This window comes from Oreochromis aureus, linkage group 23 (genome assembly GCF_013358895.1).
Source record: "Oreochromis aureus strain Israel breed Guangdong linkage group 23, ZZ_aureus, whole genome shotgun sequence".
Lineage (NCBI taxonomy): Eukaryota > Metazoa > Chordata > Actinopteri > Cichliformes > Cichlidae > Oreochromis > Oreochromis aureus.
Genome location: NC_052963.1, coordinates 46,270,591 through 46,297,947, shown reverse-complemented (window position 1 = coordinate 46,297,947; position 27,357 = coordinate 46,270,591). Strand labels below are relative to the sequence as shown.

The 27,357-nt window shown below is 44.9% G+C and overlaps 1 protein-coding gene and 1 long non-coding RNA gene across 2 annotated transcripts; one reads left to right on the top strand and one right to left on the bottom strand.

Annotated features, from left to right (window-relative positions):
* The first annotated feature begins 5,554 nt into the window (after positions 1-5,554).
* Positions 5,555-17,289, top strand: LOC120436502. Its single transcript, XR_005610502.1, has 8 exons — positions 5,555-5,682; positions 10,108-10,169; positions 10,829-10,876; positions 12,474-12,535; positions 13,215-13,262; positions 14,865-14,926; positions 15,605-15,652; positions 17,246-17,289. It is a non-coding gene; the product is annotated as an uncharacterized LOC120436502 (long non-coding RNA).
* Positions 17,290-17,364: 75 nt separating this feature from the next.
* LOC120436173 (vicilin-like seed storage protein At2g18540) lies at positions 17,365-21,773 on the bottom strand. Its single transcript, XM_039606638.1, has 2 exons — positions 20,020-21,773; positions 17,365-17,821 (listed from the first exon to the last, which is right to left on the bottom strand). Exon 1 carries the CDS (start codon positions 21,755-21,757, stop codon positions 20,654-20,656), a length of 1,104 nt encoding a protein of 367 aa, XP_039462572.1. The 5' UTR covers positions 21,758-21,773; the 3' UTR covers positions 17,365-17,821; positions 20,020-20,653.
* Positions 21,774-27,357: the final 5,584 nt, after the last annotated feature.

Sequence of the window (27,357 nt, the reverse complement as noted above, 5' to 3'; positions counted from 1 at the left end):
TTGGCTAAATCATGAATCATCCCATGTGTTTAATCAAAACTACTGTAACCAGTGACTTTTCTTAAGCAAGGTCACTCACTTGTTTTCACACTATGAGCTCAACAGTGATATGATAATGAGCCCAACACTAAGATGTTCTGTGTTCACTGCACATCCTGCTTCATCTTCACTCATGCCTGTCTGTGTCTGTGCCGAATCCCCCACAAAAAGCCTCAGAAAACAAACATTAGCAGTGGAGCGTCCGGAGGTCAGGTCTGGATCAACACATTCCACAGGTGCTGTGGAATGTGTCCTCCTTTTCTGTGGAAGACGTGAAACTGGTCTCAACACATTATGTGTTTCACATTGAATACACATTTCCCCACTGTAGCATTTTCCAACAATACACTGTGATACTGTAACCAACGGGCAGCCAATAAAACAGCTTCCTTCACACAAAATCAATAACGCAGAAAAGTGGCAGCTAAAGGGTTAAATCTGCAGGGCCCACACGCGCTCATGTGAACCTACAGTCTCCCTCCTCTGGTCTCCGTCGTCCTCCTGCTCCTGCAAAACAAGCAAACAAACCACATACATCCACCCTTTGTTTTTTTAGGCATGAGAAGTGACTAATCCTAAAAAAAAAAAAAAAAAACTCAAATCAGCCAAAACTGCAGTCCACATCATCAGTCCAGTCACATGCATTTGAACCAGTCATTGCTGATAGTAGAAAACCGCGCATGCAATATTACGTCATTCCAAAAATAAAAACAATTCTTATTGCTTTTGGAATGCACTGAATCGCTACAATCCTTTTAAACACAGGACTTACCATCTAATATGGTCAGCGACAGAACTCTTTGTCATGAATCAGCTGCACGTTAAAGTGCCAGTGCGAACAGATGTTAGAATGCATCAATAAAGAAATATCTGCAGTCACTAAATGATGATCAGAAAAACCAACAGGTGAAATCTCTGCTTTAACCAGTCTATTATTATACATCTGGTTGATATATAATCTATCAAGCCTAGCTGCCTTTACATTGCTCTCAGAAACTTTTACATATGTTTACTGTCTGGCTGTGGGATGGAGCTTTCTCCACACATCAGTCAAATCATTCTGAAGAATGATTGTAGACAAAAGTGAGCCCGAAGGTGGGTGAGGCTCTCCTGTGTTTCTGTCAACCGAAGGGTGGGTCGTGCAATTCAGTCCCTTCCCACCACTATTATTGAACCACTATTTAATTTTGATAACTCATCATTAATTTTACGAAATAAAGCCAAAGGTTGCTTTTACTACCTGTGCCCTTCCTGCTCTATCTCACAGATAGAAACATGTGACAGTTGAAGGTGCCTAGAAAATAAAATTGCTACACCTGCACCTGCACCATGACTTAAGAAAGCCTGCCCACTCCAACTCATTCCCCATTCTGTCTCATTATCTATAGTACTATGTGTTTCCTGTAAAAAGAACACATCAATGTGTTTGTTCTTGCTAAGCTCCACTAAGACTGCACCGCCTTTGCCTATCCCTACCCCCATTAATGTTAAGTGTACCTACTCTCAAAGCTTGCCATATAAGACAGAGCGAAGAGGAGGAGAAAAAGACAAAAGACAGTGAGACACTTCCGGAAAGACACCCACAGTGCTCCAAACATTTTACTATGCTTTTAAAGGAGTTTTTCCTTGTTTTTCCTCCTCAACTTAGTCAGGATCTTTTAAGACGGAATCTTTTCTGTTTGCTCAATTGTTCATAACCAACAACTCTTCTTATTTTCAGAACAGATTTTATAAAAGATCAACATCTGGAAAAAAGTCAGTGACTTCCACAGACTGCATGCCAAATGTCTCATCCAAAAAGCGGTTTATATCTTCTAAGGAATACGACTGCTGATGGTCTTCTTGTGAAACAATATCAGAGCATTGTGACAGGGAATCATCTTCCAACAAGTCGTCTTCCTCATTTTCTGCGCTTCGTAAGATTAGCCACCATCTTTCAATGCGTTGATTTCCTGTACTTGCTCCAAATATGACGTGCTCTCTTTCTGGTTCATTGTCTGTAAAGTGCAAAAATCGTTGCATGTGAGCCACATGGACGTTTTCTGACGGTCAAAGACGGCGGTGGTCAGAGACAGTCAGTCTGTGGAGGTCAAAGACGGCGGCGGTCAGAGACTGTCAGACTGCGGCGGTCAGAGACGGCGGAGGTCAGAGATTGTCAGAGACGGCGGCGTTAGAGACAGCAGCGGTCAGAGACTGTCAAGACGGCGGCGGTCTGAGACTGTCAGACTGCGGTGGTCAGAGACGGCGGCAGTCAGAGACAGTCAGTCTGCGGAGGTCAAAGACGGCGGCGGTCTGAGACTGTCGGACTGCGGCGGACAGAGACTGTCAGAAACGGCGGCTGTCAGAGACGGTGGAGGTCAGAGATTGTCAAAGACGGCGGCGGTCAGAGACGGCGGCCGAAGGCGGCCGTAGACGGTCAAAGACGGCGGCGTAAGGAGACTGACAAAGACGGTTAGAGACGGCAGCGGTCAGAGACTGTCAAGACTGCGGCGGTCAAAGATGGCGGCGGTCAGAGACAGTCAGTCTGCGGAGGTCAAAGACGGCAGCGGTCAGACACTGTCAGACTGCGGCGGTCAGAGACGGCGGCGGACAGAGACTGTCAGACTGCGGCGGTCACACTGCGGCGGTCAGAGATGGCGGCGGTCAGAGACTGTCGGACTGCGGTGGTCAGAGACGGCGGCGGTCAAAGACTGTCGGACTGCGGCGGTCAGAGACGGCGGCCGAAGGCGGCCGAAGACGGTCAAAGACTGACAAAGACGGCGGCGGTCAAAGACTGTCGGACTGCGGCGGTCAGAGACGGCGGCGGTCAAAGACTGTCAGACTGCGGCGGTCAGAGATGGCGGCGGTAAATGACTGTCAGAGACGGCGGCGGTCAGAGACGGCGGTCGAATATGGTCAAAGACGGCGGCGGTCAAAGATGGTAACGCATAGGAAATGGCAGTCAACGCAGCTACACCCACCTGCGTGACGTAGCGAGGGTTCTCCGTCGACAGAGGCACCTGCTCTTCACTTTGGCCTGAAGACAAAAACATGAAAAGCATGACAACATGACAATTTTTTCAGGTCAACGCAACACAAACCGAACTCCAGGCAGTCCTAATGAAGCAGTTCATTTTTATTTTGTGCATTCAAGCTGCTCTTCACATATTTGTTTGTTTTGTAGTTGCTGGTTTTGCACACACTGGTTTGAATAGCATGTTGTTTTTAAATAGGAAAACACCATACAGGAAAGTGTGACTGCAATAGAGAAGAAGAAACAACAGAACATTGTCAGAAATATGATGCTAAAAGAAGACAGTTGATCAAAAAGCTCAGTGATACGAAGGTCAAACTGGACTTGGTTGATTTATTTTGTTGGGGGGGCCAGGTAGGGGCACAGATTTGGAGAAGGGTGGCAGATGTAATTTGCAGATAATGTTAAAAAAAAAATTCTACCAACTGTTAACCATAACCATAATTCAATATGCGCTTTTAACTCTTATTAGAATGAGGTTTTAACCACTACGGTGCAAAATTTTTAGATACTGCGCTGATGAAGTACAAGAGATACAATCAGTGCTCTGTCAGTGTTTACTCAGCATTCAAGGACAGCAATATTTGCATAGTATTTTTACTGACATGTAGTGCACATATGTTTTGGGCAAAAACATTTTTGAATATTAAAATACGAACATTTTTAACATACAATTGGCAAATTAGCCAATGCCAATGCAAAACTTTATCTGCCTATTAAAAAAAGAAGATAATCTTCTCACAAACTGGTTTGATTTTGAAACAGGGAAAAAGTGGGGAAACAAATGAAAAGACTAACATTTGAATGAAACCTGAAAGCAAGTAAATACTTTCTATGCTGCCTTATGGTAAACTTTGGTAATATTGATGTATAAAGAACAACACTGGCTGATGATGAAATACAGTCAGCTGACAGTATTAACCTGCAGGGCTGGACTGGGACAAAAAATCAGGCATTTTGACTACAGACCGGCCCACCAGGTATTAAAGCCATAAAGCCTTTGAATGAAAACAAACGCTGTTGTGACAGTGATGTACACTGTCTTGTTGGTATATGTATGATTTCTATAAATTTTATGTCAGATAAAAACTTTGTTCGCAAGATTCAGATAGTTATTTAATAACAGTAATAAAGTATTTCTTTGTGCCCCCCTTCTCCCTGTTAATGCCCTACCTGGCCCCCTGGCATAACTTTGCTAGAAAAAGATCCTGGTGTTATTTGTCTCTCAGAAACAGCTCATAACTTCCCTTCAACTCATTCATGTCACCTAAAAGGTAAACCCGTTTCTCCATCACCTGTTCAGCTCTGATGATTCAGTAAGGACATCTCCTGGTTTCATCTGCATGTTTCCCTCTCACCACATATCCAAACCGACATCATGACCAGCAGCTTTTACAGCTGTGGCTCCAGCAAACATCAGCTGATACTAGAAATTAATATTAAATCAATTCTAACAACAGCTGATCAAGCTTAAACGTGCTGCTGTTGTTTAACGCGACATCCGCTGGTTTCCTCTTTCTGGCGCAAAGTGGGCGAGAAATAAACGAGAGAGAAAAGCCGATCAGCTGATCATTGATCAGTTTCATGATTGAAGTAGCAACAGGAGAGGGAGGGGGAGAGAATCAGAGGAGAAGAGGCAGCTGTGCAGCAAAGACACAGAATAACTCCAGCTTTGTGTCTTTTTTTAATTCTAGCTAAAGTACGGGACAAACTTTGTCTCTCTAGCTCAATATGAAACGTGTAATATTTTCTCTGAATGAGGGACCATTCCATTTTTTAAGGAGCCGTTGAATAAAATAAAGTTCACTATCAGTAGCTGTAAACTTGGTTTATATCTGACCCAGATAGACTGCAGGTCATAACTTCTTACCTGAAGTTCAGTTCACCTGACACTCGGACTGGCGGCTGCCTCGGGTCTCTCCTCCTGCCTCCCGTTTCTGTCATGCACCAGCTGGCCTCCACCACTTGCTAATGTTACTGAATCTGTGGAAGCTACACCATAGCCACCACCAAACAACCGAGTTATTTTTACACATCCACCACCTCTCATTGTTCATGCCGTTACAAAAAAAAAAAAAAAGTCATCAGCCCACTGGCAAATGCCCGGTATGCCCGATGGCCAGTCCAGCTGGCTCTCCTACCTTTGCTAACATGAGGCTCATAGCGCAGAAGCCGATGCTGCATTCACTTACACTCAGATATCTAAGCTTCACTGTGAAAACGTAATCGTATATTTGATATTTCATTGACTTTTATTGTTTTCGCTTTGGGGTGGCACCTGGGGTGGCCAGTCTGGTTGGGGGGGTGGCCTGTGCCACCCCGCTGGACACACCACAGGAACTAGAGAAGTGAAAGGGAGGGTGTTTGGGAGGATTTGAAGGATTTTTTTGACATTTCAGTTCACACTCCACGTCAGTTGGCGGCGGTAATGCACCATTTTGCTGTTTGCGAACCGCCAATATAAAGAAGAAGAAGGTCGTCCATCTCGTTGTTCTACCTGTTCGCTGAGCTCCATGGAATTTCTGTGCCAAGAGTTTTGCTTGCCCATTAAGCAGTACCAGGAAGATAATTTTCCAGACTTCACCACCATGCACATTAGCTGCGGGTCGCCACCTCCGTCAGGTTAACTGGTAAGTTTTTCATTCTCCCTGAGCAACATGGGCTGAATTTTGGGAGTCAGTTTAATTTATAGCAACAAGTTGAAACGTCAGTAGTGAATACTATACGGCACTGTCATGTTGGGAGAGCCGTATGCATGGGACCTGCTGACTTGTTGGAGTTTAATCTGCTGACAGCAATCAGCACCTGAGCTGATTTCCTGATTAGAGTGTGATGTCACGCAAAAACCGGAATTGAACTAGCTTTTTATTCTTTATTTTTATTTCTTTTAAATGAAGTTTATTGAACAGCATACAAAAAGATAACGTATACAAAAGAACACGTGTGAAAAGTTTGTCATGAGCTAGATTCGAAACCAGGCCTCCTGGTCTCAAGGCCAAACTGGTTCTCAGAATGCATGAACTAGTTTTTCAGCATCACTCTGAGACAGGATATTTCTAATTTTGGAGATGGTGCGCAAGTGTTGTTTAATACAGGGAGTGCAGAATTATTAGGCAAGTTGTACTTTTGAGGAATAATTTTATTATTGAACAACAACCATGTTCTCAATGAACCCAAAAAACTCATTAATATCAAAGCTGAATGTTTTTGGAAGTAGTTTTTAGTTTGTTTTTAGCTTTACAACAAAAAACAAATATATACCCATTTCAATTATTTATTTTTACCAGTGAAACCAATATAAACAAAACAAAAACAAATCAGCAACCAATATAGCCACCTTTCTTTGCAAGGACACTCAAAAGCCTGCCATCCATGGATTCTGTCAGTGTTTTGATCTGTTCACCATCAACATTGCGTGCAGCAGCAACCACAGCCTCCCAGACACTGTTCAGAGAGGTGTACTGTTTTCCCTCCTTGTAATGGTGAACATTTCAGAAACTTTTCAGTCACAGCTGAGCTGCAGTCTAATATGACCGTGCAGTCGGTTTCTCTTTTATACCCTTTCTTGCCAGCCACGCTGTGGAGTACTTGGAAAAATCATGTTTTTCTTGAAGGATGCAGACTTCTTCCTGTACCACTGCTTGAAGGTGGTGTCTTCCAGAAACTGGCAGTCCTCAAAGCCCGAAAAGGCCCCACAAGTTCATCTTTGATGATACCAGCCCAAACCAGTCAGACTGGAGCTCTCTGCCCTTTACCAATCCAGCCACGGGCCCATCCATCTGGTCCATAAAACCTTAGAAAAATCAGTCTTGAGATATTTCTTGGCCCAGTCTTGACGTTTCAGCTTGTGTGTCTTGTTCAGTGGTGGTCGTCTTTCAGCCTTTCTTACCTTGGCCATGTCTCTGAGTATTGCACACCTTGTGCTTTTGGGCACTCCAGTGATGTTGCAGCTCTGAAATATGGCCAAACTTAGTGACTTAGTGATGGCCCGCTTGAAGCTGACGCTCCGGAGCGTGTGTCGAAAAAAACAACACACTGGTTCAGAAGAACTGTGTTGAGGCTTGCTTCGTTTGCTTCATTACGCACGAAGTGAATCATTTGCGGGATTTGTGGAGTGTCTTGATGGTGACAGATAGCAAACCACTGATCATTCTACTGAGAGATTTGGTTCTGTTGTGTGGGAGTATTTTGAGTTGATTCTGGTCAATCGGGTGGGTTTTCCAGCTTTGTGTTCTGGCTGTTTGCTTTTGTTTTGTGGGTCTGTATTTTATCTGAAAATGGGAAAAACTTAAAATGTGAAAAATCTGCTTTTCATAATATAAATATCATTAAATAACTTCCATTTGACTCGTAACATTTAATGTTTAATGTATTTTATTTAAAAAAATAATCTTAAAATGTTAGTCTACAAAATGTGCAGCAATTTAATTTATTTATTCTCTTTAGTTGACAGTTTGTGGAGCCATAACTGCATCTCTACCAGTTTTTCTGCACTCCAGCCTAGAGCTGGGCGATATGACCCAAAATTCATATCTCGATATTTTTTAGCTGGATGGCGATATAAGATATATATCTCGATAATTTTTTTTAAGCCATAAAGTAAGAACAAAAAGAGAGTTCTTAGTCAAAGCTGTGTCCCAGATGTCACACAGGCACTTTTATTAACATACAGCATAGATGTACTTGGAAAAAAAACTACTCAAAAATAAATTAAATGCATCATGTTTTTAATTTGCAAGTTCATAAGCATTTTCCATTTCCATTTCACAATCAATTCTACCCCCAGGTCAAAAATATGTATAGGAAAATTTCCCTAATATAATATTATTTATAAATATACCCGTCTAGAGATTAAATGCATAAGTAAATGGAGGCAGGACCTCACAGCAGAAGCATACTGCATAATGTGCATTATTATATGTATGTTATATGTAACGTGGTATTTTTTTCAAAATGCATGTTCAAACAAAGAAAGTTTACTGGTCAAAATTATTTATTAAACAAATAAACTACATTTTTTAACACCAAAAAATACACGTTCAAAGCAACACAACAGCAGCCCAATATGAGACAGAGTTCCACTCTGTAGAGTGGGCTATCATTATGAAGGAGTTGGTTTTATTTTGTGGATTCAAGCTGCTCTTCATATTTTTGGCCACCAGATGTCACCAGAGAGGACTGTTGAAAAGCTTCGAGTAATGAACCGTTTTTCAATACAAGCTTCAATGCTTCCAGAAAGCTTCATTTGTCCATCACTAGCTTGACTTTTCTCAGGTCATGGGCAGTTATTTTGCGCCTTGGTTTTTCCACACACTTCTTCCGACCCTGTTGACTATTTTGAATGAAACGCTTGATTGTTCGATGATCACGCTTCAGAAGCTTTGCAATTTTAAGACTGCTGCGTCCCTCTGCAAGATATCTCACTATTGTTGACTTTTCTGAGCCTGTCAAGTCCTTCATTTTGCCAAAGGAAAGGAAGTTCTCTAATAATTATGCACACCTGATATATGCATCACCTAATATGCTTTCGAGCCTATACAGCTTGGAGTAAGACAACATGCATGAAGAGGATGATGTGGACAAAATACTCATTTGCCTAATAATTCTGCACTCCCTGTATATGACTCCAAGGTTCCTCACAGTATTACTGGAGGCCAAGATAATGCCATCTAGAGTAAGGATCTGGTTAGAACAACTCATTTAGAAAATATCAGGTTGTTCTTAGCTCTGAATTATAAAACGACTTGTGGTAACTTGCTGCTTTTAATTTTGCTGACATACAGTTAAATTATTATTTCATCCTTGAACTTTGAGATTTGTATTCCCTACAGTATGATTCAAAAAGAATAATCTAGAACCACGTTGGCTGCTCTAATATAACTGACCGTATACCCTGACTGAACACATTTGATTATGCTCAAATATGTTTGTAGTTCAATTAGAGCTGGGCGATATAAAAATTTTTCATATCACGATATGATTTTTTTCATTTCAGTCGATAACGATATATATCACGATATAAGCCAAGTAACTATATTTGTATAATTTAAATGTGCCGTTGCTCACAAGTAAAATGTGAAATAATTAGCAGCTTGTTTTAATTTAAACATGAGACTTTTTCAGATAAATAAAGGCAAATATTGCAAACTACACAAACTATTCCAAAATAGGACAAACAAAACAGACTACTAAATTGTCAATTCCACTTAGAAACAAAATATTAATTCTAAAAATAAATCTTAGTTCGTTTTACAGAAGAACAGACAAAATTGACTAACTTTTGTCAATATCAAATAAACTGAGAACTAAAAGGAAATTCTCAACCTCTCCTTGTTGTATAGCTTAGCTTTTCAAACAGTTTCAACGGTGACTTTAGTCTGACAAAAGCCGAATGTCGACTTACCGCTTTCAGTCAGAGATTGAGCATGCACTGCTTTATTGTATTTCCAGACTTGCTTTTGGCACAATTTACAGTTTTGTCAAACTTGAAATAGCCGAAATACCTTCACACTACTGAACTTCCATTCGACAATCTGGAATTGGAACCCTCATTGGGTTTTTTTCGTCGGTAACCTTCGCTCACGCTCTCGGTTGATTTTTCTCTAGTCGGCAAACTCATTTCCTTCATTACCCGGGCGGCCTGGCTGGCTGCTTCCCAAACAAATACATATGTGCGCCTTGGCACTTGTGCTGCACGTAACAAGTCACGTGACGGCGCTGCGCGCCTACTTAATTTGGATTGGCTGTTCTTTTTTTTTTTTTTTTCAAGAGGACAAGCGAGATGAGGCCTATCGCAATAGTAAAATTTTTCCATCGAGAAAAAGTTATTTCGCAATATATATCGTTATCCTTCTATTGCCCAGCTCTAAGTTCAATTATAATATGGATCATTATTGTTTAGCAGACACTAACTGCAAAACTGAGTATCCCAGACACCGGGGGCGAAACTGAGCAATGAAGAAAAGCAGCAAATCTAAACAAACTGGAACTTTTTACTGTTTCTGTAATGAATGAGCTGATCAATAATCCTGATCAATGGTTTTTCATGCTTGCAGGAGGAGTAGTCTTGCCGTGAAGTCACAAGAAGATAGAGGCATGCATCTGGAGAGAGGACGAGGTGGGTAGAATTTTCTTTCTCTGCACTCGCATCTCCAGCGTGCCCGCGTTAGCGCACATTCAGCGAGCCTCCAGTGAACCTCCAGCGAGCCTCCAGCGAGCCCGGGATCGTTGGGGATCGTTGGAGTCAAACTGGAGGTGCGCTTGTGCCTCTCCAGCGAGCCCGCATTGATGCCTCTCCAGCGTATCCGCGATGACGCCTCTCCAGCGAGCCCGCGATGACGCCTCTCCAGCGAGCCCGCGATGACGCGCCTCCAGCGAGCCCGCGATGACGCCTCTCCAGCGAGCCCGCGATGACGCCTCTCCAGCGGGCCCGCGATGACGCCTCTCCAGCGGGCCCGCGATGATGCGCCTCCAGCGGGCCCGCGTTGACACAGCTCCAGCGAGCCTCCAGTGACCCTCCAGCGATCCCGGGGTCGCTGGAGTCAAACTGGAGGTGCGCTTGTGTCTCCAGCGGGCCCGCGTTGACGCCTCTCCAGCGGGCCCGCGTTGACGCCTCTCCAGCGGGCCCGCGTTGACGCCTCTCCAGCGGGCCCGCGTTGACGCGTCTGCAGCGTGCCCGCGTTGACGCGTCTGCAGCGTGCCCGCTTTAACAAGCCTGCGACAAAAGAAGTTCTCTCACTCAGAGGAGTCTCTGACTTTCTCTTTGTTTTCTTTTAGTTATCAACACAGACTCTGATGATGAACAACCTCATGTAAAAGTACCAGGTATGGAATATTTTAATGTTAAGTGTGTTTTTGTGTCTGTGTGTGAGAAGATTAATCTTTTTTTAACCAGGACATGTCCTGGTTAGGGACATGCCTCCTGCACATATTAAACAAATATGTAAGACTGCTTTCTTTGTGCAACATTTCTAAAGTTAGAAATATCCTGTCTTAGAGTGATGCTGAAAAACTAGTTGATGCATTTATTACTTCCAGGCTGGACTACTGTGATTCATTATTATCAGGATGTCCTAAAACTCCCTGAAAAGCCTTCAGTTAATCCAAAGAGAGACAAGAGAGCACATTTCTGCTGACATACACTTAAATTATTATTTCATCCTTGAACTTTGAGATTTGTATTCCCTACAGTATGATTCAAAAAGAATAATCTAGAACCACGTTGGCTGCTCTAATATAACTGACCGTATACCCTGACTGAACACATTTGATTATGCTCAAATATGTTTGTAGTTCAATTAGAGCTGGGCGATATAAAATTTTTTTCATATCACGATATGATTTTTTTCATTTCAGTCGATAACGATATATATCACGATATAAGCCAAGTAACTATATTTGTATAATTTAAATGTGCCGTTGCTCACAAGTAAAATGTGAAATAATTAGCAGCTTGTTTTAATTTAAACATGAGACTTTTTCAGATAAATAAAGGCAAATATTGCAAACTACACAAACTATTCCAAAATAGGACAAACAAAACAGACTACTAAATTGTCAATTCCACTTAGAAACAAAATATTAATTCTAAAAATAAATCTTAGTTCGTTTTACAGAAGAACAGACAAAATTGACTAACTTTTGTCAATATCAAATAAACTGAGAACTAAAAGGAAATTCTCAACCTCTCCTTGTTGTATAGCTTAGCTTTTCAAACAGTTTCAACGGTGACTTTAGTCTGACAAAAGCCGAATGTCGACTTACCGCTTTCAGTCAGAGATTGAGCATGCACTGCTTTATTGTATTTCCAGACTTGCTTTTGGCACAATTTACAGTTTTTGTCAAACTTGAAATAGCCGAAATACCTTCACACTACTGAACTTCCATTCGACAATCTGGAATTGGAACCCTCATTGGGTTTTTTTCGTCGGTAACCTTCGCTCACGCTCTCGGTTGATTTTTCTCTAGTCGGCAAACTCATTTCCTTCATTACCCGGGCGGCCCGGCTGGCTGCTTCCCAAACAAATACATATGTGCGCCTTGGCACTTGTGCTGCACGTAACAAGTCACGTGACGTGACGCTGCGGCGCTACTTAATTTGGATTGGCTGTTCTTTTTTTTTTTTTTTTTTTTCAAGAGGACAAGCGAGATGAGGCCTATCGCAATAGTAAAATTTTTCCATCGAGAAAAAGTTATTTCGCAATATATATCGTTATCCTTCTATTGCCCAGCTCTAAGTTCAATTATAATATGGATCATTATTGTTTAGCAGACACTAACTGCAAAACTGAGTATCCCAGACACCGGGGCGAAACTGAGCAATGAAGAAAAGCAGCAAATCTAAACAAACTGGAACTTTTTACTGTTTCTGTAATGAATGAGCTGATCAATAATCCTGATCAATGGTTTTTCATGCTTGCAGGAGGAGTAGTCTTGCCATGAAGTCACAAGAAGATAGAGGCATGCATCTGGAGAGAGGACGAGGTGGGTAGAATTTTCTTTCTCTGCACTCGCATCTCCAGCGTGCCCGCGTTAGCGCACATTCAGCGAGCCTCAGTGAACCTCCAGCGAGCCTCCAGCGAGCCCGGGATCGTTGGGGATCGTTGGAGTCAAACTGGAGGTGCGCTTGTGCCTCTCAGCGAGCCCGCATTGATGCCTCTCCAGCGTATCCGCGATGACGCCTCTCCAGCGAGCCCGCGATGACGCCTCTCCAGCGAGCCCGCGATGACGCGCCTCCAGCGAGCCCGCGATGACGCGCCTCCAGCGAGCCCGCGATGACGCGCCTCCAGCGAGCCCGCGATGACGCCTCTCCAGCGGGCCCGCGATGACGCCTCTCCAGCGGGCCCGCGCGGCGATGCGCCTCAGCGGGCCCGCGTTGACACAGCTCCAGCGAGCCTCCAGTGACCCTCCAGCGATCCCGGGTCGCTGGAGTCAAACTGAGGTGCGCTTGTGTCTCCAGCGGGCCCGCGACGCCTCTCCAGCGGGGCCCGCGTTGACGCCTCTCCAGCGGGCCCGCGTTGACGCCTCTCCAGCGGGCCCGCGTTGACGCCTCTCCAGCGGGCCCGCGTTGACGCGTCTGCAGCGTGCCCGCTTTAACAAGCCTGCGACAAAAGAAGTTCTCTCACTCAGAGGAGTCTCTGACTTTCTCTTTGTTTTCTTTTAGTTATCAACACAGACTCTGATGATGAACAACCTCATGTAAAAGTACCAGGTATGGAATATTTTAATGTTAAGTGTGTTTTGTGTCTGTGTGTGAGAAGATTAATCTTTTTAACCAGGACATGTCCTGGTTAGGACATGCCTCCTGCACATATTAAACAAATATGTAAGACTGCTTTCTTTGTGCAACATTTCTAAAGTTAGAAATATCCTGTCTTAGAGTGATGCTGAAAAACTAGTTGATGCATTTATTACTTCCAGGCTGGACTACTGTGATTCATTATTATCAGGATGTCCTAAAAACTCCCTGAAAAGCCTTCAGTTAATCCAAAGAGAGACAAGAGAGAGCACATTTCTGCTGACATACACTTAAATTATTATTTCATCCTTGAACTTTGAGATTTGTATTCCCTACAGTATGATTCAAAAAGAATAATCTAGAACCACGTTGGCTGCTCTAATATAACTGACCGTATACCCTGACTGAACACATTTGATTATGCTCAAATATGTTTGTAGTTCAATTAGAGCTGGGCGATATAAAATTTTTTCATATCACGATATGATTTTTTTCATTTCAGTCGATAACGATATATATCACGATATAAGCCAAGTAACTATATTTGTATAATTTAAATGTGCCGTTGCTCACAAGTAAAATGTGAAATAATTAGCAGCTTGTTTTAATTTAAACATGAGACTTTTTCAGATAAATAAAGGCAAATATTGCAAACTACACAAACTATTCCAAAATAGGACAAACAAAACAGACTACTAAATTGTCAATTCCACTTAGAAACAAAATATTAATTCTAAAAATAAATCTTAGTTCGTTTTTCAGAAGAACAGACAAAATTGACTAACTTTTGTCAATATCAAATAAACTGAGAACTAAAAAGGAAATTCTCAACCTCTCCTTGTTGTATAGCTTAGCTTTTCAAACAGTTTCAACGGTGACTTTAGTCTGACAAAAGCCGAATGTCGACTTACCGCTTTCAGTCAGAGATTGAGCATGCACTGCTTTATTGTATTTCCAGACTTGCTTTTGGCACAATTTACAGTTTTTGTCAAACTTGAAATAGCCGAAATACCTTCACACTACTGAACTTCCATTCGACAATCTGGAATTGGAACCCTCATTGGGTTTTTTTTTTGTGGGTAACCTTCGCTCACGCTCTCGGTTGATTTTTCTCTAGTCGGCAAACTCATTTCCTTCATTACCCGGGCGGCCCGGCTGGCTGCTTCCCAAACAAATACATATGTGCGCCTTGGCACTTGTGCTGCACGTAACAAGTCACGTGACGTGACGCTGCGGCGCTACTTAATTTGGATTGGCTGTTCTTTTTTTTTTTTTTTTTTTTTTTTCAAGAGGACAAGCGAGATGAGGCCTATCGCAATAGTAAAATTTTTCCATCGAGAAAAGTTATTTCAATATATATATCGTTATCCTTCTATTGCCCAGCTCTAAGTTCAATTATAATATGGATCATTATTGTTTAGCAGACACTAACTGCAAAACTGAGTATCCCAGACACCGGGGGCGAAACTGAGCAATGAAGAAAAGCAGCAAATCTAAACAAACTGGAACTTTTTACTGTTTCTGTAATGAATGAGCTGATCAATAATCCTGATCAATGGTTTTTCATGCTTGCAGGAGGAGTAGTCTTGCCGTGAAGTCACAAGAAGATAGAGGCATGCATCTGGAGAGAGGACGAGGTGGGTAGAATTTTCTTTCTCTGCACTCGCATCTCCAGCGTGCCAGCGTTAAGCGCACATTCAGCGAGCCTCAGTGAACCTCCAGCGAGCCTCCAGCGAGCCCGGATCGTTGGGGATCGTTGGAGTCAAACTGGAGGTGCGCTTGTGCCTCCAGCGAGCCCGCATTGATGCCTCTCCAGCGTATCCGCGATGGCGCCTCTCCAGCGAGCCCGCGATGGCGCCTCCAGCGAGCCCGCGATGACGCCTCTCCAGCGAGCCCGCGATGACGCCTCTCCAGCGAGCCCGCGATGACGCCTCTCCAGCGAGCCCGCGATGACGCCTCTCCAGCGGGCCCGCGATGACGCCTCTCCAGCGGGCCCGCGATGATGCGCCTCCAGCGGGCCCGCGTTGACACAGCTCCAGCGAGCCTCCAGTGACCCTCCAGCGATCCCGGGTCGCTGGAGTCAAACTGAGGTGCGCTTGTGTCCAGCGGGCCCGCGTTGGCGCCTCTCCAGCGGGCCCGCGTTGACGCCTCTCCAGCGGGCCCGCGTTGACGCTTTTCCAGCGGGCTTGCGTTGACGCGCCTGCAGCGTGCCCGCGACGCCAGCGTCTGCAGCGTGCCCGCTTTTTAACAAGCCTGCGACAAAAGAAGTTCTCTCACTCAGAGGAGTCTCTGACTTTCTCTTTGTTTTCTTTTAGTTATCAACACAGACTCTGATGATGAACAACCTCATGTAAAAGTACCAGGTATGGAATATTTTAATGTTAAGTGTGTTTTTGTGTCTGTGTGTGAGAAGATTAATCTTTTTAACCAGGACATGTCCTGGTTAGGGACATGCCTCCTGCACATATTAAACAAATATGTAAGACTGCTTTCTTTGTGCAACATTTCTAAAGTTAGAAATATCCTGTCTTAGAGTGATGCTGAAAAACTAGTTGATGCATTTATTACTTCCAGGCTGGACTACTGTGATTCATTATTATCAGGATGTCCTAAAACTCCCTGAAAAGCCTTCAGTTAATCCAAAGAGAGACAAGAGAGAGCACATTTCTGCTGACATACACTTAAATTATTATTTCATCCTTGAACTTTGAGATTTGTATTCCCTACAGTATGATTCAAAAGAATAATCTAGAACCACGTTGGCTGCTCTAATATAACTGACCGTATACCCTGACTGAACACATTTGATTATGCTCAAATATGTTTGTAGTTCAATTAGAGCTGGGCGATATAAAATTTTTTCATATCACGATATGATTTTTTTCATTTCAGTCGATAACGATATATATCACGATATAAGCCAAGTAACTATATTTGTATAATTTAAATGTGCCGTTGCTCACAAGTAAAATGTGAAATAATTAGCAGCTTGTTTTAATTTAAACATGAGACTTTTTCAGATAAATAAAGGCAAATATTGCAAACTACACAAACTATTCCAAAATAGGACAAACAAAACAGACTACTAAATTGTCAATTCCACTTAGAAACAAAATATTAATTCTAAAATAAATCTTAGTTCGTTTTTCAGAAGAACAGACAAAATTGACTAACTTTTGTCAATATCAAATAAACTGAGAACTAAAAGGAAATTCTCAACCTCTCCTTGTTGTATAGCTTAGCTTTTCAAACAGTTTCAACGGTGACTTTAGTCTGACAAAAGCCGAATGTCGACTTACCGCTTTCAGTCAGAGATTGAGCATGCACTGCTTTATTGTATTTCCAGACTTGCTTTTGGCACAATTTACAGTTTTTGTCAAACTTGAAATAGCCGAAATACCTTCACACTACTGAACTTCCATTCGACAATCTGGAATTGGAACCCTCATTGGGTTTTTTTTTGTCGGTAACCTTCGCCACGCTCTCGGTTGATTTTTCTCTAGTCGGCAAACTCATTTCCTTCATTACCCGGGCGGCCCGGCTGGCTGCTTCCCAAACAAATACATATGTGCGCCTTGGCACTTGTGCTGCACGTAACAAGTCACGTGACGGACGCTGCGGCGCTACTTAATTTGGATTGGCTGTTCTTTTTTTTTTTTTTTTTTTTTCAAGAGGACAAGCGAGATGAGGCCTATCGCAATAGTAAAATTTTTCCATCGAGAAAAGTTATTTCGCAATATATATCATTATCCTTCTATTGCCCAGCTCTAAGTTCAATTATAATATGGATCATTATTGTTTAGCAGACACTAACTGCAAAACTGAGTATCCCAGACACCGGGGGCGAAACTGAGCAATGAAGAAAAGCAGCAAATCTAAACAAACTGGAACTTTTTACTGTTTCTGTAATGAATGAGCTGATCAATAATCCTGATCAATGGTTTTCATGCTTGCAGGAGGAGTAGTCTTGCCGTGAAGTCACAAGAAGATAGAGGCATGCATCTGGAGAGAGGGACGAGGGGGTAGAATTTTCTTTCTCTGCACTCGCATCTCCAGCGTGCCAGCGTTAGCGCACATTCAGCGAGCCTCCAGTGAACCTCCAGCGAGCCTCCAGCGAGCCCGGGATCGTTGGGGATCGTTGGAGTCAAACTGGAGGTGCGCTTGTGCCTCTCCAGCGTATCCGCGATGACGCCTCTCCAGCGTATCCGCGATGACGCCTCTCCAGCGAGCCCGCGATGACGCCTCTCCAGCGGGCCCGCGATGATGCGCCTCCAGCGGGCCCGCGTTGACACAGCTCCAGCGAGCCTCCAGTGACCCTCCAGCGATCCCGGGGTCGCTGGAGTCAAACTGGAGGTGCGCTTGTGTCTCCAGCGGGCCCGCGTTGACGCCTTTCCAGCGGGCCCGCGTTGACGCGTCTGCAGCGGGCCCGCTTTAACAAGCCTGCGACAAAAGAAGTTCTCTCACTCAGAGGAGTCTCTGACTTTCTCTTTGTTTTCTTTTAGTTATCAACACAGACTCTGATGATGAACAACCTCATGTAAAAGTACCAGGTATGGAATATTTTAATGTTAAGTGTGTTTTTGTGTCTGTGTGTGAGAAGATTAATCTTTTTTTAACCAGGACATGTCCTGGTTAGGGACATGCCTCCTGCACATATTAAACAAATATGTAAGACTGCTTTCTTTGTGCAACATTTCTAAAGTTAGAAATATCCTGTCTTAGAGTGATGCTGAAAAACTAGTTGATGCATTTATTACTTCCAGGCTGGACTACTGTGATTCATTATTATCAGGATGTCCTAAAAACTCCCTGAAAAGCCTTCAGTTAATCCAAAGAGAGACAAGAGAGAGCACATTTCTGCTGACATACACTTAAATTATTATTTCATCCTTGAACTTTGAGATTTGTATTCCTACAGTATGATTCAAAAAGAATAATCTAGAACCACGTTGGCTGCTCTAATATAACTGACCGTATACCCTGACTGAACACATTTGATTATGCTCAAATATGTTTGTAGTTCAATTAGAGCTGGGCGATATAAAATTTTTTCATATCACGATATGATTTTTTTCATTTCAGTCGATAACGATATATATCACGATATAAGCCAAGTAACTATATTTGTATAATTTAAATGTGCCGTTGCTCACAAGTAAAATGTGAAATAATTAGCAGCTTGTTTTAATTTAAACATGAGACTTTTTCAGATAAATAAAGGCAAATATTGCAAACTACACAAACTATTCCAAAATAGGACAAACAAAACAGACTACTAAATTGTCAATTCCACTTAGAAACAAAATATTAATTCTAAAAATAAATCTTAGTTCGTTTTTCAGAAGAACAGACAAAATTGACTAACTTTTGTCAATATCAAATAAACTGAGAACTAAAAGGAAATTCTCAACCTCTCCTTGTTGTATAGCTTAGCTTTTCAAACAGTTTCAACGGTGACTTTAGTCTGACAAAAGCCGAATGTCGACTTACCGCTTTCAGTCAGAGATTGAGCATGCACTGCTTTATTGTATTTCCAGACTTGCTTTTGGCACAATTTACAGTTTTTGTCAAACTTGAAATAGCCGAAATACCTTCACACTACTGAACTTCCATTCGACAATCTGGAATTGGAACCCTCATTGGGTTTTTTTCGTCGGTAACCTTCGCTCACGCTCTCGGTTGATTTTTCTCTAGTCGGCAAACTCATTTCCTTCATTACCCGGGCGGCCCGGCTGGCTGCTTCCCAAACAAATACATATGTGCGCCTTTGGCACTTGTGCTGCACGTAACAAGTCACGTGACGTGGCGCTGCGGCGCTACTTAATTTGGATTGGCTGTTCTTTTTTTTTTTTTTTTTTTTTTCAAGAGGACAAGCGAGATGAGGCCTATCGCAATAGTAAAATTTTTCCATCGAGAAAAGTTATTTCAAGAATATATATCGTTATCCTTCTATTGCCCAGCTCTAAGTTCAATTATAATATGGATCATTATTGTTTAGCAGACACTAACTGCAAAACTGAGTATCCCAGACACCGGGGGCGAAACTGAGCAATGAAGAAAAGCAGCAAATCTAAACAAACTGGAACTTTTTACTGTTTCTGTAATGAATGAGCTGATCAATAATCCTGATCAATGGTTTTTCATGCTTGCAGGAGGAGTAGTCTTGCCGTGAAGTCACAAGAAGATAGAGGCATGCATCTGGAGAGAGGACGAGGGGGGTAGAATTTTCTTTCTCTGCACTCGCATCTCCAGCGTGCCCGCGTTAGCGCACATTCAGCGAGCCTCCAGTGAACCTCCAGCGAGCCTCCAGCGAGCCCGGGATCGTTGGGGATCGTTGGAGTCAAACTGGAGGTGCGCTTGTGCCTCTCCAACGAGCCCGCATTGATGCCTCTCCAGCGAGCCCGCGATGACGCCTCTCCAGCGGGCCCGCGATGATGCGCCTCTCCAGCGGGCCCGCGTTGACACAGCTCCAGCGAGCCTCCAGTGACCCTCCAGCGATCCCGGGGTCGCTGGAGTCAAACTGGAGGTGCGCTTGTGTCTCCAGCGGGCCCGCGTTGACGCCTTTCCAGCGGGCCCGCGTTGACGCGTCTGCAGCGGGCCCGCGTTGACGCGTCTGCAGCGTGCCCGCTTTAACAAGCCTGCGACAAAAGAAGTTCTCTCACTCAGAGGAGTCTCTGACTTTCTCTTTGTTTTCTTTTAGTTATCAACACAGACTCTGATGATGAACAACCTCATGTAAAATCCCCCTGTTAAATCTAGAATTCAAAATCCTGCTCCTCATATACAAGGTCTTAAAGAATCAGGCCCCATCTTATCTTAATGACCTTGTAGTACCTATTAGAGCACTGACCGCCGCAGTCCGACTGTCTCTGACCGCCTCCGTCTCTGACCGCCGCAGTCTGACTGTCTCTGACCGCCGCCGTCTCTGACCTCCGCAGTACGACAGTCTCTGACCGCCGCCGTCTCTGACCACCGCCGTCTCTGACCACCGCAGTCTGACAGTCTCAGACCGCCGCCGTCTCTGACCGCCGCCGTCTTTAACTGCCGCAGTCTTGACAGTCTCTAACGCCGCCGTCTCTGACAATCTCTGACCTCCACCATCTCTGACAGTCATTTACCGTCGCCATCTCTGACCGCCGCAGTCTGACACTCTCAGACCGCCGCCGTCTTTAACCGCCGCCGTCTTTCACCTCCGCAGACTGACTGTCTTTGACCGCCGCCGTCTCTGACCGCCGCAGTCCGACAGTCTTTGACCGCCGCCGTCTCTGACTGCCGCAGTCTGACAGTCTTTGACCGCCGCCGTCTCTAACCGCCGCTGTCTCTGACAATCTCTGACCTCCACCGTCTCTGACAGCCACCGTTTCTTACAGTCTTTGACCGCCGCCATCTCTGACCGCCGCAGTCCGACAGTCTTTGACCGCCGCCGTCTTTGTCAGTCTTTGACCGTCTTTGACCGTCTTCGGCCGCCTTCGGCCGCCGTCTCTGACCGCCGCCGTCCGACAGTCTCTGACCGCCACCGTCTCTGACCGCCGCAGTCTGACAGTCTCTGTCCGCCGCCGTCTGACAGTCTCTGTCCGCCGCCGTCTCTGACCTCCGCAGTCTGACAGTCTCTGTCCGCCGCCGTCTCTGACCGCCGCAGTCTGACAGTCTTTGACCTCCGCCGTCTCTGACCGCCGCAGTCTGACTGTCTCTGACCGCCGCCGTCTCTGACCGCCGCCGTCTTTCACCTCCGCAGACTGACTGTCTCTGACCGCCGCAGTCCGACAGTCTTTGACCGCCGCCGTCTCTAACCGCCGCCGTCTCTGACAATCTCTGACCTCCACCGTCTCTGACAGCCACCGTTTCTTACAGTCTCTGACCGCCGCAGTCCGACAGTCTCTGACCGCCGCCGTCTCTGACCGCCGCCGTCTGACAGTCTTTGACCGCCGCCGTCTTTGACCGCCACAGTCTGACAGTCTCTGACCGCCGCAGTCTCTGACTGCCGCCGTCTGACAGTCTCTGTCCGCAGTCTGACAGTCTTTGACCGCTGCCGTCTCTGACAGCCACCGTTTCTTACAGTCTCTGACCGCCGCAGTCCGACAGTCTCTGACCGCCGCCGTCTCTGACCGCCGCAGTCTGACAGTCTTTGACCGCCGACGTCTCTGACCACCGCAGTCCGACAGTCTCTGACCGCCGACGTCTTTGACCACCGGAGTCTCTGACCGCCGCAGTCTGACAGTCTCTGTCCGCCGCCGTCTCTGACCTCCGCAGTCCGACACTCTCTGACCGCCGCCGTCTTTGACAATCTCTGACCTCCACCGTCTCTGACCGCCGCCATCTCTGACCGCCGCCGTCTCTGACCACCGCAGTCTGACAGTCTCAGACCGCCGCCGTCTCTGACCGCCGCCGTCTTTAACTGCCGCAGTCTTGACAGTCTCTAACGCCGCCGTCTCTGACAATCTCTGACCTCCACCATCTCTGACAGTCATTTACCGTCGCCATCTCTGACCGCCGCAGTCTGACACTCTCAGACCGCCGCCGTCTTTAACCGCCGCCATCTTTCACCTCCGCAGACTGACTGTCTTTGACCGCCGCCGTCTCTGACCGCCGCAGTCCGACAGTCTTTGACCGCCGCCGTCTCTGACCGCCGCAGTCCGACAGTCTTTGACCGCCGCCGTCTTTGTCAGTCTTTGACCGTCTTTGACCGCCTTCGGCCGCCGTCTCTGACCGCCACCGTCTCTGACCGCCGCAGTCTGACAGTCTATGACTGCCGCAGTCTGACAGTCTCTGTCCGCCGCCATCTCTGACCTCCGCAGTCTGACAGTCTCTGTCCGCCGCCGTCTCTGACCGCCGCAGTCTGACAGTCTTTGACCTCCGCCGTCTCTGACCGCCGCAGTCTGACTGTCTCTGACCGCCGCCGTCTCTGACCGCCGCAGTCCGACAGTCTTTGACCGCCGCCGTCTCTGACAGCCACCGTTTCTTACAGTCTTTGACGGCCGCCGTCTTTAACCGCCGCCGTCTTTCACCTCCGCAGTCTGACAGTCTCTGACCGCCGCCGTCTCTGACCGCCGCAGTCTGACAGTCTTTGACCGCCGCCGTCTCTAACCGCCGCCGTCTCTGACAATCTCTGACCTCCACCGTCTCTGACAGCCACCGTTTCTTACAGTCTTTGACCGCCGCCATCTCTGACCGCCGCAGTCCGACAGTCTTTGACCGCCGCCGTCTCTGACCGCCGCAGTCCGACAGTCTTTGACCGCCGCCATCTTTGTCAGTCTTTGACCGTCTTCGGCCGCCTTCGGCCGCCGTCTCTGACCGCCGCAGTCCGACAGTCTTTGACCGCCGCCGTATCTGACCGCTGCAGTCTGACTGTCTCTGACCGCCGCCGTCTTTGACCTCCGCAGACTGACTGTCTCTGACTGCCACCGTCTCTGACCGCCGCCGTCTCTGACCGCCGCAGTCCGACAGTCTCTGACCGCCGCAGTCTGACAGTCTCTGACCGCCGCCGTCTTTGACCTCCGCAGACTGACTGTCTCTGACTGCCGCCGTCTCTGTCCGCCGCAGTCCGACAGTCTCTGACCGCCGCCGTCTCTGACCGCCGCAGTCTGTCCGCCGCAGTCCGACAGTCTCTGACCGCCGCCGTCTTTGACCGCCACAGTCTGACAGTCTCTGACTGCCGCAGTCTTGACAGTCTCTGACCGCTGCCGTCTCTGACCGCCGCCGTCCGACAGTCTTTGACCGCCGCCGTCTGACAGTCGTCCCCAACTCTCTGTGAATGGTACTCATGGCCATTGATCAGTGGGTTTTGGTCATGAGAATTTGCATAATTATGATTAAAGAACTGACCTCCCAGCCCGTTGTTCCTTCCGTGGGCTGGTTTCAGTCATTATGCAAATGTACTGTTTATAAGGTTGGGGAAACCTGCAGTCAGCTGAGACTGAAGAAGTCACCTGCCACAAAACGCTACATCCAGATGAACAAATTCAACTTTTGGAGATTTACTTTACTGGATGATTGAACATGTATCAAGAAGATTGGCCAGCTAAGACAGCTGGGTCTAGAGATGCTTTTTAAGTAAAGGTTTAACTACAGCCAGCTTGAAGGCCTGTGGTACATAGCCGATTATTAGAGATAGGATAGGTTGATCATATTTAAGATTGAAGCATTAATTAATGGCAGGACTTCTTTGAGCAGTTTTGTAGGAATGGGGTCTAAAAGACACGTTGATGGTTTGGAGGTATTAATTATTGATCAGTTGGAGAAAAAGAGTCTAACTTAGCATCAATGGTACTAAAAGTAGCTGTAGATAATATTACATCTGTGGGATGATTATTGGTAATTTTTTCTGTAATGATAAAAATTTTATTTGTGAAGAAATTAATGAAGTCATTACTAGTTAACGTTAAAGGGATGGTTGGACAGTGCTGAAGAGAAACCTGGGCTTGTTCTTATTGTCTTCAATCAGTGACGAATAGTAAGATGTTCTGGCTTTACGGAGGGCTTTCTTAGCAACTCTGACTGACCCACTTACACTTCTGATGGATCAGGAATTAATTTTTACAGGTTCATTTTCTGCAGGCAGGTTTCTGAGAGAGCGTTCCATAGATGGATACATAAAAAAAATGAAAAATTACATGTATGCGCTAACTTTCTAAACATGTAACAAACACATTTATGTCGGCCTTGGCTCATTAGTTCTTGTCTTTAAATGAACTTTGTGTGTGTTTCACGTACTGCACTTTCAAAGACTGAATGAACCAGCATTGCAGCCAGGGAAGGTTGAAGCCGCCCACTGCACCTGTATGGCCGGAGTCGTGGAGACCTGCAGCCATGTCGCTGCTCCTCTGTTTAGCAACAGTGAGGATCCGTGGCACAAGGACTGTTACAGATTAACCTGCATGCTGGGTTTTGCTGGGTAATATGACCAAGATACAGCCAGAGGTTGGCCATAAGATGGACTTCTCCTCTTCAGCTGCCCAAAAAAAGGCTCTTGATCAAAACATAAATAGACCATCCGTGTTGCCAGGTAAAAGGAGCCGTGCTATTGGATACTTTGCTGGAACACAGTAAAGCTGTGGGTCGTGGGAATGACCCATAATGTTTTATCTAGGGATCTAGATTTATGCCTGTAGTGCACTGCCATGTAAATAATTTGCATTTACTGAATATGTACAGACTGAGTCCCACTGTTCAAAAGTTGAATAAAGAAACAAACTAATTTTTGCCTTTTTTTTTTTTATTAAAACCACTTTATAGAACAATCACATCAGTTACAATGTAGAATCCATGTCATTTATACAGGGAGTGCAGAATTATTAGGCAACTTAACAAAAACCAAATATATACCCATTTCAATTATTTGTTTTTACCAGTGAAACCAATATAACATCTCCACATTCACCTTGTAGTACCATATCACCCTATTAGAGCACTTCGCTCTCACACTGCAGGCCTACTTGTTGTTCCTAGAGTATTTAAAAGTAGAATGGGAGGCAGAGCCTTCAGTTTTCAGGCCCCTCTTCTGTGGAACCAGCTTCCAGTTTAGATTCAGGAGACAGACACCATCTCTACTTTCAAGATTAGGCTTAAAACTTTCCTTTTTGCTAAAGCATATAGTATGCATTTGAAGTACACTTTGAATTGGGACAGCCATCGTCGCGTGGCGGTGACGTACTCGCACTTGAAATGCGTACTTCAAGCGTGCATACCCTGAATTGGGACACAGCCTCAATATGCGTACTTGTGCGTACTTGCGTTCTCGTGTACTCGTGTTACGTCATCAGTCGGAGACCAAGTACTGTTCCAATTCGAAGTACGCATCAAGCCGAGAACGCGAAAAAGTCCCGGATGTGTTCTCGCTCCGCCCGTTTTATCGAGCATGCATCGGTGTGGTACAGCTAAATATCCCAGAATGCATTTCGTCCAAAACTCAACAGCAGACTCCCGGCACATCGTTTTCAACCCCCCCCCTCCGCTCGCGGACTTCTCACTACTCAGGTTAAAGAAACCCCAGCAGCTGTCTATAGTATTGAGTGTCCACTAGAATAGAAATAAAAGCGTTCTAACATCTCACCTGCTTGTTTTTATTAAGGTATGTACACGTATGTACATGTACACTATTTTTATTAATAGAGGTTTCACTACTGAGGTTAAACATGATATATAAGTCACTTAGATCACTTCTAAATGTTAATGTTTGGTTTATTTCAGTGTTTTATTTGTTCCTGAGTAAACCGGTTTGGCTGTGATTACAGTTAAGCTTCATAACATGTTACTCACAGTTACATTAAGAGGGGACGGCAGTAAAAACTCCGGACCTGTGACATCATCACGTACGCAGGTGTTCCAATTGTACAAATCGCGAGTCCGTGCTCGCGTTCTCGGCGGGTACGTACTCCTGTGCGTTCTCGGCGAGTACGTACTCGCGTACTTGAGAATTGAGAAACGGCCCCTGAATTGGGACACAGCCTAAGTGTGAAGTCTGCAGCTCTGAAGCATGTGACACACCCACATACTAACCTTTAACCTTTACCCAGACCCAGCACACTTTTAAAAAAAAACAACTGTATTTGACAAAACTACAAGAGCAGTAGCACAATGATTACATAACACATATACAGTACCAAACTTAAACACAGAAGAAGGAAAATAGTTCCAAAATGACGAAGAAGGAGAAAAAAGCAAAGCTTTGTATCAAGTACCCGTTTGAATGTTGAACTGAGAGCAGATTAATAACGTCTGAACTGCTTTATGATCAGAGGAAAGTTTGATAGTGTCAGTATAGTTGTGCATTTCCATCATGACAGTGAGGACATGGGTCTCTGTTCAGATGATAGAGACGAGTTTATGCTGTTGTCCTGATGTGGTCCAGATAAGACGCCGTTCCAAAACCACTGAGAATCACGTTTTATAGCATCTCTTTTATAAAAATGTGTGAAGTGTGAGCACGGCTAAAATAAATGAACAGACTCGTGTGTGACATCACGAGTGTTTTTAGGACACCTTTGGTAGGACACACCTGTGGACATGTTTAAAGATGAGGTGATTCCAACAGAAGACTGTATATGGTTAGAAACAGGATACCCCAGGAACAGAGCTCTGACCTCTTCACCTACAGCAGAGCAGGCGTGAGAGCAGGAGGGTGCTGATCCAGTCTGGGCCCGTGATGAAACACTGATTTTAGATGAGACGCACCAAAGACATGTTCCCAGGAGTTACAGTAAGGTGACGAGGTGTTCTTTAATTCTTGATAATTAAACATATAACTGTCTATAACAGTCGGTCTATCACAAGGAGTGTTTCAGAACACAGAATTGTGATTTTTGCGAACCTGACGATGAAAACCTGAGAGCTTAAAATACATTTTGTCAACATCATAATTACAAACAAGACATTAGTTTAAGCCTGCGATTTTAGAAAGGATATGAAGAGGATGACATCACACATACTTGTAGAAACCTGCATAATTGTTGAATCCAGCCAACCTTAAATGTGTCGTTTAGAAAGGAGAAAGAAAGAAAGTTAAGAGCAGTGTTCTCATAAGAGTTCATTATTGAAGATTTCTTTACATAATGAGTTTGATTCTTCCAAAGCTGAAGAGTCGGTGATTCATTCCCACCTATAAAGCCACGGCAGGATAAGCTCACCTGGCGATGCTCTCTGCCTCTCAGAGACTGATCCTTCATGATCACTGATTAAAATGGTTTTTTCGATTATAGGGTTGAAGTTTAATAAGCCTCGTCTTTGTTAATATTTAGAATTGTACCTAAGTATGAAATCTCATTGTTAACAGGAACATTAATATCTGAACAATATTTAATTGGCATTAATTCGCATTTATTGCAGCACCACACAGATCACATGCAGCTTTAGTTTGTACAGCACAAAGCACAGCAGCTTGAGACAGCACAGGGAACCTAAAAGAAGCATTTTTAGAGACAGCCCTGCACTGAGTTTGTTACCGTGGAAACGACCCCTGAACTGGAAAACGAAAGTGCAGAAGTTAAAGGTTGGAGCCGAGTCCTGCAGGTTTCGGTGCACTGGCAGCAGGGGGCGCACTCACTTATCCAGATAATCTGTTTCACTAACAGAT

Excerpts from the sequence above, each read along its gene's own strand:
- LOC120436173 (XM_039606638.1), bottom strand. The coding sequence starts at position 21,757 with ATGACTGTCAGAGATGGTGGAGGTCAGAGATTGTCAGAGACGGCGGCG.